Consider the following 18,909-nt stretch of genomic DNA (forward strand, 5'->3'; position numbering starts at 1 on the left):
TAGCACCCATCCCGGCCATTTAAAGGCACTCGAAGCAGAGAGCCAGGGAGCCCGGTCCCGCTGTGCTAAACCCCAGGAGCAGATCCCAAAGCCTCAAGGATTATCCCGGGTTGCTGCTGTGCCGCTGCACATCACTCAGCTGCGGGTGGCGTGGTGGCGGGCGGTTGTTTTATATCAACATCCTGCGGGAGCTCAGGCGAGGCCAGTCCCCAGGGATGGGGATGTTCACCTCTGCCATGGAGCCCGTGGTGCTGGCTCATTGCGATGCTGGGTGCAGTGCTGGGATGGCTTTGGAGAAGCTGGCTCCATGGCTTTGGAGAGGAGCATCACTGCTGTGCTGGACCTTTGCTTTGTCATGCTGGGGTTTCCTGCTGGGATCAGTGATCTCTGGGGAAGATTGCTGGGGCTGGGCTTGCTAATTCGGAGCTAACTGCTCCAAAATCCTGGGGATAGAGCTGGCCCCGTGCAGGTGACTGAAGGCACCGCTTCCCAAGCTTCAGTCAACTTTGGGGCCTGTAGCCAAAAGCAGTGGCTCCGGGACCCCCATGCGCAGCCCTTGGCCACTGTGCCAGTGCCTCTCACTCCCTGGGCGCCCATTTGCTGGTGTGAGCTGGGGCAGTGCCGGGGGTGTTGGGGTGAGCAGGGCGATGCCGCGGGGCCCCCGGCGCCTTCCGGCAGCTCCGCTCGCAGCCAGCCCCTTCCTCGCTGCGGATTGTTTTGCAAGCGGCGTGACAGGATGGGGAGGAAATGTGCCAGGAACGGCTCCGTGGCTCCTCTCGGCAGAACTGGAGGCTATTTTTAACCCCCCCTTCCCGCCCTCCTCCTCCTGCTCCCCTGGGACGCGGGGCCACAGGGGCAGGCACAGCCCCGCGCTGCTGCCTGCAGGGAAGCTCCGCGCGGCACACGCAGGATTCCCCCCGCACGCTCCCGCGCTGGGTGCGCAAACACCGCTCGTGCAACGCACAAACACCCCTCGTGCAACGCACAAACACCGCTCGCGCAATGCACAAACACCTCTCGTGCAACGCACAAACACCCCTCGTGCAACGCACAAACACCGCTCATGCAACGCACAAACACCCCTCGTGCAACGCACAAACACCTCTCGCGCAATGCACAAACACCGCTCGTGCAACGCACAAACACCGCTCGCGCAACGCACAAACACCTCTCGTGCAACGCACAAACACCGCTCGCGCAATGCACAAACACCGCTCGTGCAATGCACAAACACCCCTCGCGCAATGCACAAACACCGCTCGTGCAATGCACAAACACCCCTCGCGCAATGCACAAACACCGCTCGTGCAATGCACAAACACCGCTCGCGCAATGCACAAACACCGCTCGTGCAATGCACAAACACGCTGTCACCGACAAACCCTCCCCACCACTGCGGTGTGCGGGTGCTGCCGCGTGTGCAGCCCTGCCGTGCTGCTGGGATAGATCCGAGTTGTCCTGCAGCATGGAGAGCTTTGGTGGGTTGATCCCAGGCACCAGCCGCAGCAGGGATGCTGCCTTCGCGGCAGGGTTTAAAGCCGGGTACAGCGGGTGATGAGCAGGATGGAGACAGGCATCCTGATAGGTCTCGGGGTGGTCCCTCAGCGCCTGTCCTTACGCCTGCAAGGGTCCTCCAGCAGAAGGTGGTTGTGAAAGATGCACTGGGAATTTCGAGGGCAGGTTCAGAGCAGCCCCACAGCAGGGCAGGGAGCGGGGGACTGCTCAGGGCTTGCTGCAGCGATGCAGTCAGACTGGGGACTGTCCTGGATGGGAGACTCAACCCCGCCTCTGTCTTTCCTCTCTTACAGATTTCTCCAACCAAGTCAATTCCACATCCCTGAACTCTCCCACAAGCCGGGGGCCCATGGCCACCCCATCCCTGCACCCGTCCATCGGGCCAGGCATTGGCTCCTCGCTGGGCTCCCCGGGCCAGCTCCACTCACCCATCAGCACCCTGAGCTCACCCATCAATGGCATGGGACCTCCGTTCTCCGTCATCAGCTCCCCCATGGGCCCGCACTCGATGTCCGTCCCCTCCACCCCCAGCCTGGGATTCGGCACCAGCAGCCCACAGGTAAGGGGACGGTGGTGGGAATGTTGCAGCTGCCTGTTTAGCCGGGGAGAAGCCACCTCTATGGGGTTCCTGATCCAGAACGGGCTCTGCTCTGCCTGCTGCAAGCCCCAGATAGCAGGATGCTGCAGTGGCCTGGGTGGGCTACAAAGGACCAACACAGCCAGTGTATGGCCATACATCACCTCCCATTGCTTGTACCCTCCAGTCCTGCCCTGTTTGTCCCCAGGCTGGGGGTAACAGGGGAGCAGTGACTGCCTCTGGAACCCTGAAGCTCTGGATGGACCCGGAGCCACCCCATTGCTTCTCACTGCCCTGTCCTCCCTTGAGAAGCCCACAGTCCCCATGGTGCACACCGAGGTGCTCTCCTCGAGGGCAAGGGATGATGTTCACTGGCCGGAGATGAGGTAAAGCCCCTCCAAGCATGGAGCGATAAGCTCTGTTTAAAAATAGCAGGGTAGGGCTGGCCCCTGCCACCTGCTGCTGGTGCCATGGTGTTCAGTGAAAGGGCAGATTAAGGAACTGGCCTCCACCTGCCCCTGGATGCGGGTCAGTCATTCCTGGCCCCACCAGGCACCTGCCGGCACCTTTATTTTTAACTATTGGATTCATTCCCAGAGATAACGGGCCTGCTGGTCCCCATCCCAAGGCAGGAGGTGCATGGGGTGGATGTGCCGCCTGCGTCCCTTGGCCAGGGGAAGGGGAACTGAAACAGCGCCTGGGAACAGGCGGCCGGAGCAAAATCAGCAGCGAGAGCACCAGAACAGTGGGGAAGGAGTGGGAAGGGGGATGTGAAGCAACACGGGGCTGAGCCATAAGCTGGGGTGGAAACGGGGAAGGGGTGGTGATGCACCCCCTGCATCAATTGTAGTGGCTGTGGGGAGCGGCGAGCCGGGGGAACTGAAAAAGCTGGGCAGAAAAGGGGAATTGAGAGCGTGGTGCTGGGGGTGAGCTGGCACCACGGCGGCTCCATCGGCGCCGGGCAGGAGCCTTCGTTCAGGGCTTGTCTTAAGTGGTTTTCCTGGAGGTGACAGCGAGGAGGTCTCCAGCCTAATGGTTCCCACCATCTGTTCCCTGTCTGGGCACATTAGGTCCCTGTCCCATCGCTGCAGCAGGCAGAGGCGCGTACCTGGGAGGATGAGGATGGTGCAGGGAGGCAGTGGGGCTGATGCTCAGGGGGAACACAGCCCCCCCACCACTGCAGCGGTGTAATGAGGCGAGAGGCCCCCATGGCCGCTCAGGGATGGCACTGATGGAAGGTGCTTTGCATCAGATGGCAGATGCCACTTGCCATCAGGCCATGCCTCGTCACCTCCGGAGAGCCAGCGGAGCAGAAGGGCATGGGGTGTGCAAGGGGAGGTGGTCCCCCCACCCCTGCTCCTGCAGCACTGGGGTGGGCAGGGGTATGGAATGCTGGGTGTTATCCCTGTCCCATGTGGTCCTGCAGGGTGAGGAGCCAGCAGCCCTGGGTACCAGTGCTGGGAGGATGCTCAAACCGCTCCCAGCGCTCTCCCACACTGTGCAACTTCGCAGGTTTCCAAATGCAGCCCCAACATCAGGGCGTGAGGCAGGCCTGCCGTGTGATCCCAGCATGCAGGGATGCTGGGACGCAGCTGGGATAAGGTGTCTGGGGCAGGAGCTGATGAAAGCAGGGGCAGTTTGCAGTGGAGAGCAAGGTCTCAGCCGCACTGTGAGCCTGGACCCAGCAGCTTACTGGGATTTAACACATTTTTAAACCCTTTTGCCTAAAAATTCTGGAAAAAACAGGGGAAAAATCAGGATTTTCAGCAGGAGCTGGGGGGAGGAGCCTTCCCACGCGCTCACAGCCGCCCCAGGCATCGCTGGCAGCAGTTCGGGTGAGCGGGAGGAGATCAGACACAGGATTAGGCTTTTCCAGAGCCGCTGTCTGCCTTTGCTCCGTGCTCTTTGTGGGGGTGCCCGGGGGACCGGGTGTGGGGGGGGGGCTGGAGCAGAGCTCCGTGCGCCGGAACGGGCAGACCGGGTCCGTGGTGCAGGGAGCTGCGGAGGGGAGGGAGAGCGCCGAGGGGTCCGGCGCCGCCGGGCGATGGCTCCGCTCTGAGCCGGGCTGTGCGGGCAGCGCGGGCGCCGGGCGCGGGGGGAGCCCCCGGCACGTGGTGCCCGGCCGGCGCTGCCAGAGGAACCCGTGATTTCCTCCGGGCCAGCCCGGGCTGACTCAGCTCCAGCGCCGGGCCCTGCGGGGTGTGGGGCTGAGGGGGGTGGGGACCCCCCCCACGCCATGGGGCTGGTGCTGGGGCGGGCGCAGCGCTCGCCCCATCGTGGTTCTGCCCATTTGGCCCCCCAGGTGCTCTTGGGGGGTGCCGTGGTTGGCTCCATGAGCTCTGTGGTGGTGAAAGCTTTATCATCAGCATAGAATCGCAGGAGCGCAGAATGGTTTGGGTTGAAGGGACCTTAAAGCTCCTCCAGCTCCAACCCCTGCCACGGGCAGGGACCCCTTCCACTGGAGCAGCTTGCTCCAAGCCCCTGTGTCCAACCTGGCCTTGAGCACTGCCAGGGATGGGGCAGCCACATTTTCTCCGTGCCAGTGCCCCACCACCCTCATAGTAAAGAAATTCAGGCAGCTGATGGCTGCTCATGACACGAGCTGGAGCCATCAGCTACAACTGGGAAACGGCTCCAAAAGTGATCTGGGAGGAATTCCTGGAGCTGGAGGGATGTGGTACAGCAGAGCCAGCAGCTCACAGGGCAGCACAAAGAGAGGCTCCGTGCCTGGGGACCCACAGACCCCAGCGAGTGCTCCTGCCTGGGGCCCACTCATCCCTCCCCTGTCTGGTCTATCACAGGGTAACCAAGCAGCAGCTAAACCCTAGGAGCGTATCCTCCGTGGCGCTGGGTCCCACTGCCTTTGGTTCCTCTGCTGGCACAGGCAGGGCAGGAGGGGGAGGCAGATCCGCGGCGTTTCTCCGGGGTGGGTTTTCCTCTCTCTGTTCCATGGTTATTAGTCATCCTCCTGCTAAGCCCTCCCCACCAGCCTGGAGCCTTCGCAGCCAGAGGAGCGGCTGCGCGGCTCTAATTGACGGATCACGAGCCCTGGGATTTCCCTGCATTAACGTGTGACAAGTGCACTTGCTGAGTGTGTCTGTGAGGGTGGAGAAGCACAACAAACCAAGGCACAAATCCTGCGTATCCAACCGGGATTTAGAAGCTGGCAGGGATGGAGGCCGTGTGCCCGCGAGGGCAGCTGCAGCCTCCTGCCTGTGCTGCATCCAGAGCTGCCCGAGCCCGGCTCCCCCCAGCCCGCTGTCCCTGTGCCTGTCCCACATCTGAGTTTCTTTTGGTACATGGAGAGGGGGGAAAACTGCACAGGGCAATGTGGGAATCAGCCCAGGCACCCGCTGCTCAGTCCCAGCACCATGGGGCCGTGGCGGCACTCAGCTTCCAGCCAGTTCTCTGCTTTCTTCACCAGCCATTGGGGACCGATCTCACTGGGGAGGGAAGGGGAGGTGTGCGGTGAGGCTGCTGCAAGGCTGCTGCATCCCACCCAAGCCAGCTCTGGAAAGCCAGGCCCTGTTGCATCTGGGATCTATTTATTTGCTGTGAAGGTTTCCTTTGGAGGGATAATGCTAAAAGGATATCTATAAATCGCAGAGCTAAAGCGCGCGTGTCCTGGCCTTCATCATCCATGCGAGTGCTTGCTCCCAGGCAGCAGCTCTCCCACAAACCATCACTGCAAATCATGTCCCCACTGGAAGCTTGTCCCCTGCCCCTGTCTGAGTGTACAGCCAGCCCTGCTGTGGGGCTGCTCAGCCCCACATCCGTGTCCCCAGCTCCCCGCTGAGCACTGCGATTCTGCCTTGACAGCTCAACTCGCCCATGAACTCCGTCAGCAGCACAGAAGACATTAAGCCCCCCCTGGGGCTCAACGGAGTCCTCAAAGTGCCAGCACATCCCTCAGGAACGATGGCCTCCTTCACCAAGCACATATGTGCCATCTGCGGGGACAGATCTTCAGGTGAGGCCGGTGCCTGCCCCGGGGGGGTCACAGCGGTGTGCGGGTGCCCTGGGGAGCATGGCGAGGGCTTGCACAGCTCCCTGCATGCAGCCCATTGGGAGAGGAGCTGCCCGTGCCCCCATAGGGCCCAGGAGACCCCGAGGGGGCTCTGCTGAGGGGTGTTACATCCTCATCCCCCAGCAGCACAGCCCTTGTCTGAAGAGAGGCATCAGTGAGCGTCCCTCTCTGTACCCAGCCTTTGATCCACAGTGGTACTGTCCTGTAGCTCCAGATAGAGAGATGTGCTTCACATGGAGTGTCTGCACTCCGGGGAGATAAAGATGTGCTAATTCCCTTTATTCTCATGCTGTTTCAAAAGCTTTCTGCTCCAGAAGTGCTCTGGTTGCCTTGTTTGTGAGGCCCTTAAGGACACCTCCGGCCCCGTCAGGGTCTGGGGCTTCAAGAGGAGGGTGGTTGTGTGCTGCAGGGCGGGCTGGGGCATGTGTCTGGGGTGGGGAGTCCGTGTAGGTCACAGGGGATCGGGGGGGTCCCCCCAGTTTCACTGCATGCCCACCCCTGATGTATGGCTAAGAAATGACATGGGCTTTCCCTGGGTATAAGGCAGGTGGAGGGCCTGTGGAGGGCATCCTGGTTTATGGAAGTCAGGCGAAGCCACTGCTTTTTAATTCACAGCTCTAAGAAACCCCTGCTCCCCACAGACATGGCCCTGGGAATTGCTGGTGGTCTTTGTGGCCAGGGAGAGCAAAGCGGGGACACTCAGTGAGTCACAGAATCATCGAATACCATGTTGGAAGGGACCTCAAGGATTGTGGTCCATCCTTTCTAGGCAAAGCATCACCTAGACTGGATGTCCCAGCATCTTGTCCACCACCTCCCTGTGGAGATTATTGCAGTGGCTGCTTGTTCTCATGGTGAACAAAGATCCTCTTGTGTCTTGAGCCCCCCTAACCCGATTCTCCCCCCATAGGAAAGCATTATGGGGTTTACAGCTGCGAGGGCTGCAAAGGCTTCTTCAAGCGCACGGTGCGGAAGGACCTGACCTACACGTGCCGTGACAACAAGGACTGCCTGATCGACAAGCGCCAGCGCAACCGCTGCCAGTACTGCCGCTACCAGAAGTGTCTTGCCATGGGCATGAAGCGAGAAGGTGAGGCGGGGGGAGCCTGGCCCGGGCACCCAGGGGTGCTGCAGGTACCTTTCCTTCAACAGGTGCTCCTGTTGGCAGCATCACGTGCACCAGCGCCGGTGTGAGCCTTGCGGAGGGCTGCTTGTGCTGGGGTTTGTATTTTGCCTTTGTGAGATAAAGCCCAGGTTTAACTCACGGGTTACTGATCACCATCCTCCTCCTCAGGGTCTGCTGCTTGGGCACACGCACCCAGCACTGGCTGCTCTGCCTCAGCCCTGTTCCCAGCAGCACCAATGCTGCTGTTGTTTTCTCATTGGGAAGAAGAAGGAAATTCAGTCTCACAAAAGATCTCTCTCCCCTCACTGGAATTTAAATGTAGGCTCTCAGGCTCCCTGGCAGTGCCTCTTTCAAATGCTCTTTTTAAATGCTGACTGCATCTGTTTTAAGCTGCTGGCAGAACAGGCTTTTACCAGACGTGACGTGAGAATGACCCCGTGCTGCTGCTCAGTTCTCTGCTGCCTTCTCCCCTTACATCTCCAGAGCCACACTTGCCCCCCTGACTGGCGATAAACCCGTCCCTCCGCCCAGTCACTCTGGTTGCAGCATCGCTCCAGCCGGGTCTCTTTGAAGAGCACTTAGTCCTGTCTGGAGCATTAATTAAGCAGGGCAGTGCTGGAGCTGCAGCTGAGTGCTGCGCAGCCCGGCCATGCTGGGGTCACCTAAGGACCCACCGTGAGCAGAGTGTTCAGCTGTCAAAGCCGTCGGGGCTCGAGGTGTGGGGGGATTGCATCGGTTTGGAGTTGGGGCACCCAGGGCTCCTCCATGGCCCTGCAGAGCTTAACCCTTTGGTGCTCAGGAGCGGAGCTTCCTGGGGCTCCAGACCTCTGGTCCGAGATGGAGAGATGGAGACATTCAGGAAATGCCTCTGAAGATGAGAGGGGCAGTGCAGGAATAGCGCTCCATGTGCAGGAGGTGGCATTGCCCTGACTCCTCCACAGATGGGCAGAGCGTGGAGCACACAGGATCCCATGGGATGTGTGCATCAGGAGGAGGAAAGGCTGATCTCCAGCCATGGGAGACTTGGGTGGCTAAAAAGAAGCCAAGAAGTCTCCTGTGGTTTGGAGAGTGGAGCATTGTGGAGCATCCCATTGCCCTGGCATTGCATCTGGAGCCTTGCACTGGCAGCTGGAGACTTGTTTTCCTTTCAGACCCCTAGAGTGCCTCAGCCAGCATCCATAGGGAAGTGAATCCAGAGCTGGCTGGGAAGGGAACCCAGCAGTAGTGAGAAGGGAACACCATCAGTAACGCTTTAACCCTGCAGCCTGCACTGACACTGGTGAGCGGGTACCTGCTTCATGCCTGTTGCTGGTGGTGATTGCATGGGCAGCACCACTAACGTTACAGGTCCATTAATTAATTCCTCCATGGTGGTGGAATTCCCCAGGGAGCGCACACAGTGTGAGGACTCGATTAATTCATCTTGATTAACGTTATCACAATGAATACCAAATGAATTCATAACCATCAGGCAATCATTTAGAAGTGTGACAGATGGGATCCTCCGAACACGAGCAGCGCTGGCTGATGGACACCGGCACTGCTGGGGACAGCTCAGGGAAGGGCAGGAAGCCAGGGCAGCGGCAGTGAGCAGATGTCTGGGGTATGATCCCCATGCAGGGAAGGCTAGAATGACTCTCCCAGTCCTCAGAGAAACCTTTTTCTTGTTATAGACCTAAAAACTCGGGGCAGGTCTGGAGATGTCCCAGTGTTATCCCAGTCCTGACAGTGAGAAGCTGGATCTCACTGAGCTTTGGTTTTGGGCAGCTCTTGAGTTTCACACATGACAGCCACCTGATTTGCCAAAACCAGAACATCCTTCCCATTGCATCCATCCTTTGCCAGGCAGGAGCCTGGTACTTGCACCAGTCCCACTGCCTCCCCAGCACCTCAGTTTGAATGGTTTTGGGCTAAATCCTGTATTGCTAATTCCTTTTGCCTGTATGCTTACCACATAGCTGGCTTCTTATCCTCTAGTGTAAACTTGTTGCATCTTTTAAGTAACAGAACCAGGATAATAGGCCTCATTTCCCCCAGAATTATCTTTCTCTGGAGACCTAATTTATTGCTGCATAAAAGCGCAGCAGATTCCTGCTGGGGAAGTATCTCTCTTGTAGCCCAAAGATATTTGTGTGTCATGGAAGGACAGTAAAACCCTCTAAACCAAGGACTGCAGCTCTGGTGAGAGAATAGGTGCTAAAGGCGCCCTGCATGGTGGTGAGGAGACCTGCAGAGTGATGCTGGGAGGATGAGGGGTGAGGGGGTCATACCCAAAACCTGTGCCAGAGGGGTGAAAGGAAAGGGCTTCTTGCATAGCTAAGAGGTTGATTTAAAGGGAGGAAGGAAGGATGGCTGGAGGAGGGGTTGTTTCAGGGCTGTGAGGCTCAGCTTGAGGGGGTGAAAGCCTACGGGAGCAGAAGGTTCCTTCTGCTGTGTACATCTCTTCTTGCTGCTCCCTATTCCGAACATATAAGATAGATCCTGGTGCTGCGTTCACGGTGAATGAGCCTCCTGGACTCTGGGGGTTTGCAGTGATGATAAACAAGCAACTGGGAACATTTTCCCCTGTGAATGACTGCCAGCTGTGTGAGGCTTTGGGGTTTGTTCTCTGTCTCCCACTGAATACCAGATAGTCAACAAAATTAAGATTACCATCAGGGATCATGACTAAAGCAGGGATTATTACTGTGGGAGTGGCCGTTTGCATCCAGAAGCATAACTGTCTGCTTGATCTGTTCCTCATTGAGCTCTGAGGTGTCTGTATCAGCAGCACTGTAATTTGAAGGGAAAACGTGGAATCTGCCTTGGAGTTAGGGGGGCAGAGGTCTTGTGAAGAGGTGGGAGTGAGCACGGAGGGTCTGGGGATGAAGGCACTTGCATGCAGTGCCATTGGCTGGGGTTACTTCAGGGGTGAAGGGGGTCACTGGGGACTCCGCACCCCACAGGCTCGTGCTGCAGTGCATCACTGTCGTGTGGTGAAGTCCTGGCCCCACTGCTGCTTTCAGCGCTGCGGGATTGGGATCGGGATTGAGCTGAGCAGGAAATACCAGTGAGGAGCCTTTCCCATGCTCCCGCCGGCCGCCCTTGGACTGCTTGCAGGGAGCGGAGCTGGGAACCAGCCCTGCTCCGTCTCCTGCCTCTCCCTGCCCCGGTGCTGCCTCTGGACGTGAGCAGCTCCTCGGCTTGGAGCCCAGCTGCAGACCAGGCCACCCTGCCCCGGTGCTGCGGCTTGGGCTGAGTAACTTGCACCCAGGATCATTCCTGAATCCAGGCACAGATACTGTAATGGTGGGCTGGCTACAGCGCGGCTGCAGCTTGCCTCCATCAGCTGCTGTGGCACGATCCAGAGCTGTGCTCTGAGGATCCAGGACATCTGTCCGGTTGCATGCCTGATCTCTCAAGACCTCATTCAACTTCACAGCCTGCGATAATTCTTCCCCTTTCCCTGTGTTTGTGGGTTGGTTTTCCCCCTCTTGTCAAGCTGAGGGATTTAACCTAGAAGCGGGTTGACTTGCAGCATCACAGGGGTGACTCTAGGCTGCAGCTCGGAGCTGCTCTGATACATCACCAAGTCCAGAGGGTCCAAAGGTTCCCCCTGGTTTAACCTGGAGTGACTTGAACTCAGCTCCTGCACCAGCACAGCAGCCCCTGAGCTGTTCCTGATCCCCTGCCCTGGCTGGGCATCCCCCTGCACCCCAGTGCTGGAGCCATCCTGGCCCCCACCACATCTGTGGGGACCAACACGAGAACAGCGTGGGGAGAAGGGGCAGGAATTCAGGTCTCCAACCCTGTCTGAGTGAATGTAAAAGCAGGCAAGTGGCTGTGCCCTGGTGAAGGGGCAGAGGTCGGGAGCACAGCTATTTTTAGTAATAATTTTGGAATGGAAAATGTCTTTCAGCTTAATGAGCTTGTTTCTTATATCCTTTTAAAGCGCTGTCTTTAAACCAGCTGGTTAAATGATGCTGGGCTTGTTCTTTGTTTTTAAGGATACCCTTGGGTTGAGGGAAGGGTTTGGTTTATGGTTTTCTCTTGTTGCTTTAGCAATGCTGCTGTTTGCTTCAGCTTCGCAGGGTCTGGCTTGGAGAGTGGAGTGAGCATTTAAGTGAAAATGTTAGAGAAAACACCGTTGCTTTCTGGTGTCTCAGCTTTTGAGGTTGTTTGTAGCAGCAGAAAGCAGCAGAAAGAGGAAACACTGGATTGGTTCCATTGGCTGGGGGGCATTTTCAACATGAACGGTACCTTGGGCATAAGCGCTTCAAGATGCTGGTGATGCCCAGCAAAGATGTAGTTTCATAAAAGGCAGCAGAGCCGAATAAATCCTACCAGTAGTGAAACAGAAATCCCCAGAACCCTCCAGCCAGCACCCACCTGCAGGCTCAGAGAAGACTGAGCAGGTTTGGGTCTTGGAGGCCACCAGAGCCCTAGTGATGCTGGGGCATGTGCCCAAAATGCATCCAGTTGGAGTGGTCTGGAAAGCATCGTTATCCCTGTTTGCTTTGGGGATTCTGCATCTGCTGGGAAATGGCAAGGAGCAAAGGGGATGAAGGTGGGAGAGGATCAGAGTGTGCTAAGAAGAATGGGAGAGCCAAGGCCAGAAAGTGCATCTTCTGTTCATCCCCAAGGACCGGGCTGAGCGTTGGTGCTGGGCTCCCCCTGCCCAGGGGCTCCAGATGCTGGGTCTGACCCCCAGAGAAAACCCCCGTTCAGTCCAATTTTGGTGGGAGTGAATTATCCTTCTCCATGAAAAGAACCAAGCCCCAGCCAGTCATCACGCTATTGTTCCTGGATGGGTGGATGGATGGATTTTCATCTTGGAAACAAACACATGTCTGTATTAATAGTAAGTGGTAATGAGGAGCCTTCAGTGCCTCTGTGTCTCTCCCAGCAAACAAACAAGCCTGGGATGCTGCTACCCATGGGGGGTCTCAGTGAAAATCCTGTCCCTTTGGGCCTCTTTCTGCTCTTCTTAACATTCCTCTGGCACAAAAGCCGGTGCTGAGCATGGCCGCGCAGTGGCTGGTGTGGGGAACCCGCTGCCAGTGCCCACGTGGCATCTGTGACCGGGTGTTGAAAACAGCAAGCACTTGACAGGGTTTTCCTTTTAACGCCTGATTAGTGGGCAGGTCACAGAATCGGGTTTCTCTGCACAGGGACTCAGCAGTGTTCATCGTGGTGCTCGTGTTGCAGTGGCACGAGGTGGGGATGCTGCGGTGGTTTCTCAGCATCTCCAGGCCCTCTCCAGAGCCTCGGGAGCAGCTTGGTCTTCTCCAGCAGCTGGAACGTTCATTACTCGACTGCGCCACTGGCACTGGTTGGTTTGGTCACCTTGTTTAGCAAAGGCAAGGAGCCCAGTGTGGGTGTGCACACCAGCAGAGGATGGGTCTGGCCTTTTGCACATCAGCCCTTGGACGTGGGCAGCTGGGGCTCATCTGCAAGCCATGGGATGAGGTGATTTGGTTCTTAAAGAGAGAAGTGGTCGTGACACATGGGGCTTTGTCTCTTGCTGTGCCATGGCCTGGGGAAGTGCAGATGGGCTGGGAAGCTCGAGATGAAAAATGACAGCAACCAGCCTGAGGCAAGTACAGGCCAAATCAAGCAGAATGACACTCTTCATCAGGTGCCATGGAAAACAGGCTTCTGTCCTTGGCTCGGCTGAGGCATAGCTGGAGGAGGTGGGGCTGCCTCGTGGAGCTCTTGGACTACAAAAGCTTTGTTTCTCCTCAAGTGGATTGCAAGGTCTGGATGCTTGCCTTGCGTTAAGAAAATGAGACCAGAAGCCCTCGCAACCACACCAGTCTCCTTGAGGACAATTGAAAGCATTGGCACAGCCACGAGCACAGGAGAGCACGGGGAAGCTCAGCCCTGAAAGCAGAGTGAGGATGAGGTTCCAACAGCCTGGCGTGGCTTTGCCCCTCAGGAGGGTATTTTTGGGTTGCAGCAAGCAATAGGCCTGGCTCACCTCCTGCACTGAAGGTGAACAGACCCACATCCAATGCTGTGCCACTTTCCGGACCAGAAAAGTCTTGGAACAGCATCGTCCTAAGCGTGGATCTTGTCTGACTCCTGCAGCCCGAGCAGTGAGGCGGGAGGACAAGGATACAGGCTCCTCTCCATGGCTTCCTGCATCCAGCCTGCACAAGCCCCGTGGTTTGTCCCTACAAGCCCCATCTGCTGAGGCAGTAATTGAGTGTGATGGGAGACAGGAGGATCACACTGGTCTTGCAGGGCTCTTGCCAGCCCCTCCCTCCTGTTGTGTGGCACTGGGGATGTGTTTTCCAGCCCTTTACCTCGTTATCACCATCCTGCTGCAGTGAGAGCAAGAGAGCCACATGAGGTTTGGAAGGGGCCTTGTAGGTCACACTGTCAAGTGCCTTGTTATCACAGGCGCTCTGCAGTTAATCCTCTTCCCGAGATCCTCTTGAGCATCCTCTGGATGTCTCCTTGCCCACCCAGCCAAGCAGAAGGGGCACAGTCACAGCGGGATGTGGATGAGGAGCAAGAGATGGGCACTAGCAGCAGAACCCACTCCGTGCACTGCCACACTGTGCCCTGTCCTTGCTAACCCTGCGAGGGATCCGCATGAGACAGGAGGGAGAAGCACCTTGTGTAATAGACAGAGAATATACAGTGATTGTGCCACAAGGGAGGATTTGGGTTGGAGGAGCCAATCACAGCTGGATTTTTCTCTTTAGCGTGAGTTTACAACTTCCATGAATGGAAGAGAAAGATCCAGCCGAAGCAACAAGAACCAAGTGAGATAATGATCATTGTTTCTAAACTTTGCTGTGTTACAGGGATGGAGCACCATCCATCCCGGCGCACAGGACCTCTGGGAAGCCAAGAAGAACCAGGTATTCCCATTTCAATATTACCAGAGAAGCTGCTGTGCAGCTGCCATGTTTGTAGTTCTCTTTTTGTAAAGACATATAAAATAACTAAGGCACAAAGAAACCAGCTCCCAAACCAAAGCCATGGGAAAAGTGTGTTTGTCACCTCCACTGTAGTTTATTTGACCAATCCCCAGTGGGAATGGGGAGCGGACTCCAGGGATAAGGCTCGAGGTGTTTATGGTGAGGGGTCTCCTCCCTCCTGAAGATGTTCCTTCACACAGACATCCCCTATGGCATGATGAAAAATAAAGCTGATTTGCTTTTGAATACCTGCTCCTTCTTTCCTTCCCCCTCCCCTCCTGCTATTTTTGTCTCCATCTCCAGAACCGCAGTCCCCATTCTCTTCTGGAAGGGCGATGTGTCCCTCAGCATCTCCGCTAAGGAGCACCAGCTCAGGGCCTCAGCAGGGAAATACTGATTGCAATAAATTGCAGACATCTACCACTGGCTATGACTGCAAATCCCTGCGGCTTTTGGGATGCGTTGGGCTTTGCCGCCCCTGAGCCATCTGAAACGAGGGGTTAGAGACATGATATCTGAAATGAATTCAGCCTCTGGATGCTGCAGAGGGACTTCGGGATTGCCACACCTGGAGGAATGAGGTGACTGGAAGGTGACCATCAGAGGGGAGTTCAGGTGCGCACCGGTGACTGCACCCCAAGGCTGGGCACAGAGCTGCTGCAGGAGCAAGCCTGTTGCTCACATGAAGTGAAGCTGTTCCCTCTTCATTCCTTGAGCTGCCTGAAGGGAGAGCAAATCACATCTACAACTGGTTCGGTACCTAGATGGGCTGCTGCCTGATGGGCATCCCCATCCAGCAAGGATGTCCTGCGTTGCATCCACACATCCCGGTGTGCAGCTCAGTCACTGGCAGCTGAGCATGAGGATGTGTCTTTTGGACCAACACCGCTTCCCAGTGGGGTGGTCCCAGTGGTGGAGGAGGTTGATCTCACGTGCTGCACTTTTATCCTTGAGCCCTGTTGTGGCTGTGATCAGGTCTTTGGAATTTAAGTCATTTTACAAAAGCCCATTTGAGAGTCTGCATTCCTCTCAGGCTTTTCTGTTATTTAGTGGGTGTTTTATCTCTTCTACTGTGCCCAGAGGAGCTTTGGTGCATCTGTGCTGTTGAAGAAGGGTTGGCATTAAGCAAGAATCTCTAGCCTTTTGATGACTGAGAAAGCGGGGGCGGGGAGGGAGGGGAGAGAAATTTAAGCAGGATTTTATGTTGGCCTCAAACAGTGAAGAGCAGAATCCAGCCAGATGGAGAAAAGCCACAACAGGAACCCGAGCTCTGGATAGCAGCAGCTCACCTGGCTGGGGTAGACCAAGCAGGGACATTCCTGCCTCGAAGAGTGTGTGATCTGGGGCATGGAACACGATGACTGAGGAGGAGATAGTTACCAATGGAACTGCTTGTATGAAGCTGCTTCCCAGGTTCAGGGAAGCGTGTGCTGGCTTCAAAGGGACACCATTAATGAGAATTTTATTAGCATCTAATGAGTGTTTTTCATCTCTGCACTGCTCAGACATTTACTCACCACCATGTGACGTGCTCCTGGCTGGGTTATTCCTACCACGCAGGATTTGGGACAGGTGTCTCCTGTCTGGTTCGAGTTGCTCAGAGGCAGGATGGTGGTTTGCATGGAGCTCGTGCCGCAATCCCTGCTCCAGCTCCTGTCCCACGGTACCACTGTCCTGCCGGTGCACCCCTGCTGTTAGCATCACTGCTGGACCAGGGAACTAGATGCATGCCATAACCTCCATGGAAACTCAGTGCTGAGAAGCTCAGAAGGTGGCTGAACTCTGGACTTGGCTTTAAACTGTCCCATTTCTCTTTTCTTTAGGATTCCCTTACGTTATCACCTCACCCATCCGTTTCCCTCTCCCGTGGTGACTTGCTTTGCTTTTCATCGTTTGTCTTTAACCTTTTTGCTTCCAGGACCTCTCCCTCCGCACAATGGGAAGTTTCCAGGTCTGAGCAGGAGCCTCCCTCTCCCTGCTCACACCCCTTCAGCCTATCCAAGCCCGAGACCCACTGACCACACTGGTGGGAACGTCGGGTGGGTGTCTGTGTGACCCCACGGGTCTGAGGATGCTTTGGGTTTCATGGGGAGGTAACTCCTGTAGCTCCATGGAGCGCCATTGCCCAGCTCAGCCGTGGCACCGTGGCCGGGAGCCCTGCACTGACCCTGTCCCTTCTCTGTCCCCTTCCAGCCGTCCAGGAGGAGCGGCAGCGGGGCAAGGACCGCAATGAGAACGAGGTGGAGTCGACAAGCAGCGCCAACGAGGACATGCCCGTGGAGAAGATCTTGGAGGCTGAGCTCGCGGTGGAGCCAAAGACAGAGACGTACATTGAAGCTAACATGGGCTTGACGCCGAGCTCGGTGAGGCACCGCTCTCCTTGTCCCCAGCGCGGCACTCAGGAGGGACGGGATGGCTTGTGGGGCATCAGGGTGAATGGCACGAGTACAGCAGCTTAGGTGAAAGCAAAGCCCCTGCCCCTGCACAGGCCCCAGCAATGGAACTTTCCTTGTTGAGAGAAGATTCTATTTTAGTCAAGAGCCCCATGTGCTGTAGGGCAGGGAGACGCTCGGTGCTCGGGGAGCTCAGAGTCCAGTCAAGCCGACAAACAGACCTGTGTGGCTGAAGTGCAGGGAGATAAGAGCTGTAAAACCCGGGTGTGACTCTTCATGTGCAGAATTGTAGAGCTGCTGGGCTCCGAGAAGGGAGAAGCTGCAGGAGGTTGTTGAGAAGTTTGCTTTCAAGTGGTCCCCTTTAGAAGCCTGCATTATAACTGGGCCTGCTTGAAGCATGCGGGCTTTAACAGGACTTTGTGCAAACAGGAGAGAAACGGGAAGAGTGAGTAGCTGCGATGAGGGAAACTGCCCTGGTCCCTTTCCTAAGAGATTCCCGTATCTGCAGGTTAAAGCCTGCCTGTGAAAAGCCTCCCTGCAAAGCAGCTGCCTCCAGATGTGAGAGCCAGCCTATCTGCAACCCTGTTTCTAGGATAAAGGCTATGCAAAGCCCTTGTAAGGAGCCCTGTCACAAAGTACTCGCTGCCCAGGCTAGTGCAGCCCTTGGGGAGCACAGGTAGAGCTGGGCTCTGTGAGCTAACCCCGAGAGCAGGGTCATGCACTGAAATATCCCTCTGCAGTTCCTACTGCTCTGTGCTTGGTGTCTCCGGGGTTGAGATGATGAAATGCAGCTATTTCCAGCAAGTCTAGCGAGCAGTCTGCAGTATTTATTTGCTGCTACAATAATACTTTATCTCTATATGAGACTTGGAGGATTGAGCCAGGAATACCTTCTCTGGCAGGGATTGACAGCAGATCCCAGCGTGTAGGAGTCCAAGCCTTGACTGCCTCAATGGGATGCTCTTTTTGGCTTTTACCTACAAGGATACTCTGTGGCTGCCTTGCTGGGTGAGGGCTTTCAGTGCATGAGGCTTCCTGCTATGGATGGAGCTGATGCGGCAGGGAAGCTGTCCAGAAGCAGATCCAGGGCCATGGTACTCACCTGCATCTGGGAGCAATGCCCTGCAGCCGAGGGTCCCATCACCATGGAACTGCAAAGGGGCTTTTGGAGGGGGCAGCTCCACTGTGGTTAGCGAGGGGCTCTGATGCCGTCAGGATTGAAAAGACTCGAGGAGAGGTGCAGCCAGCGTTGTGCTGCCTTGAACACAAACCCCAGAGAGCGAGCTGAAATAAATGGCTTCATCTGGCACTGCGTCTCCTCAGCCTCTTGTAGCAAATTGAAAGCTGGTTCCTGCATAATTCAACGCGCATTACTGTGAGCACGGATGTGTGCTGCATCTAAATAGGAGCGGGAGGCTGGCTGCAATGCCGTTATTGTCAGGCAGCTTCTGTCGAGGAGGTGACATTTGTAGCAGGCTCAGCAGATGTATGAGGTCAGCAGCTCGCAGTGACGAGGCCACTGCATGAGGTGGAGGAAGACAGAGGAGCTGCCTCCTCCCAGCCCTCCCCTGGGAGCCCCTGCGAGGGAAAGGCTCCGGACAGACAGGGGTAAACCTGGAGCTGTTTCCTGTGAGCCCAGAACCTTGGGTCCTTTTATCTGTGCCCCTGCACCTCGGTCCATCTGCACTGAGGCTGCGGGGCTGCAGAGCTGCAGCGCTTGTGGGGACGTTCCCACCGGGCTCCGCTCAGGAGGTGCTGCCGGAGCTCTCATCTCCTCTCACGGATGCTCTTGTGTCGCTTTGTCACCTCCTGGAGCCCTGGCTGCTCCGAGAGCAGAGATCCCAGCGCTGGGCCCTCTGCTTGGCCAGGCTGGCGCTGGCACCAGCTCCTTCCACCCCAGTGTGGGGCTTCAGCACAGCGCTCAGGGCTGGTCAGAGTGGGGGTCAGGGGGTCTGCAGCCCAGGAGCTGGTCCAGCAGCCCGGCTATGCAAGCACACTGCTGATGAAGGCTGCTGCTGTGAGGCCGAGCATGGGACCAAGGAGGGGACCTCTATCCCAACACCTTGATTGACAGCAGAGAGGATGGGGTACATTCATGGTTTGAATTGATGGAGGTTTGGGAATGGGGAGTGCAGTGAGCGATCCTGGTGAGTGGCACAGACAGGGCAGGACACAGAGCCAGGCAGAAAGGAGCTAAGACAGAGAGATCTGGTGATCAAATTGCTCTCCTCCTGCCTCAGGTGGTGGGAGGGTACCAGGTGCTTTGGTGACCATCAGTCACGGAAACACTCACTCCGAGTAACTGCACCTGTGAACCCCTGATAAAAGCTCTTGAGCGGCTGCAAAGAGCTGATGATGGT

The 18,909-nt window shown here is 56.7% G+C and overlaps 1 protein-coding gene across 2 annotated transcripts in view; it reads left to right on the forward strand.

Moving 5' to 3' along the window:
• The window catches only part of RXRA (retinoid X receptor alpha), a 91,467-nt gene that overhangs the window by 56,664 nt on the left and 15,894 nt on the right, over positions 1 to 18,909 (forward strand). For both annotated transcript variants that reach the window (XM_065696062.1, XM_065696063.1), the window contains exons 2-5: positions 1,809 to 2,074; positions 5,912 to 6,062; positions 7,030 to 7,209; positions 16,350 to 16,519. In XM_065696062.1, the coding sequence (XP_065552134.1) occupies positions 1,809 to 2,074; positions 5,912 to 6,062; positions 7,030 to 7,209; positions 16,350 to 16,519 (767 nt within the window). The remainder of the gene's footprint in view (positions 1 to 1,808; positions 2,075 to 5,911; positions 6,063 to 7,029; positions 7,210 to 16,349; positions 16,520 to 18,909) is intronic.

Source organism: Lathamus discolor, chromosome 15 (genome assembly GCF_037157495.1).
Source record: "Lathamus discolor isolate bLatDis1 chromosome 15, bLatDis1.hap1, whole genome shotgun sequence".
Taxonomy (NCBI): Eukaryota; Metazoa; Chordata; class Aves; order Psittaciformes; family Psittacidae; genus Lathamus; species Lathamus discolor.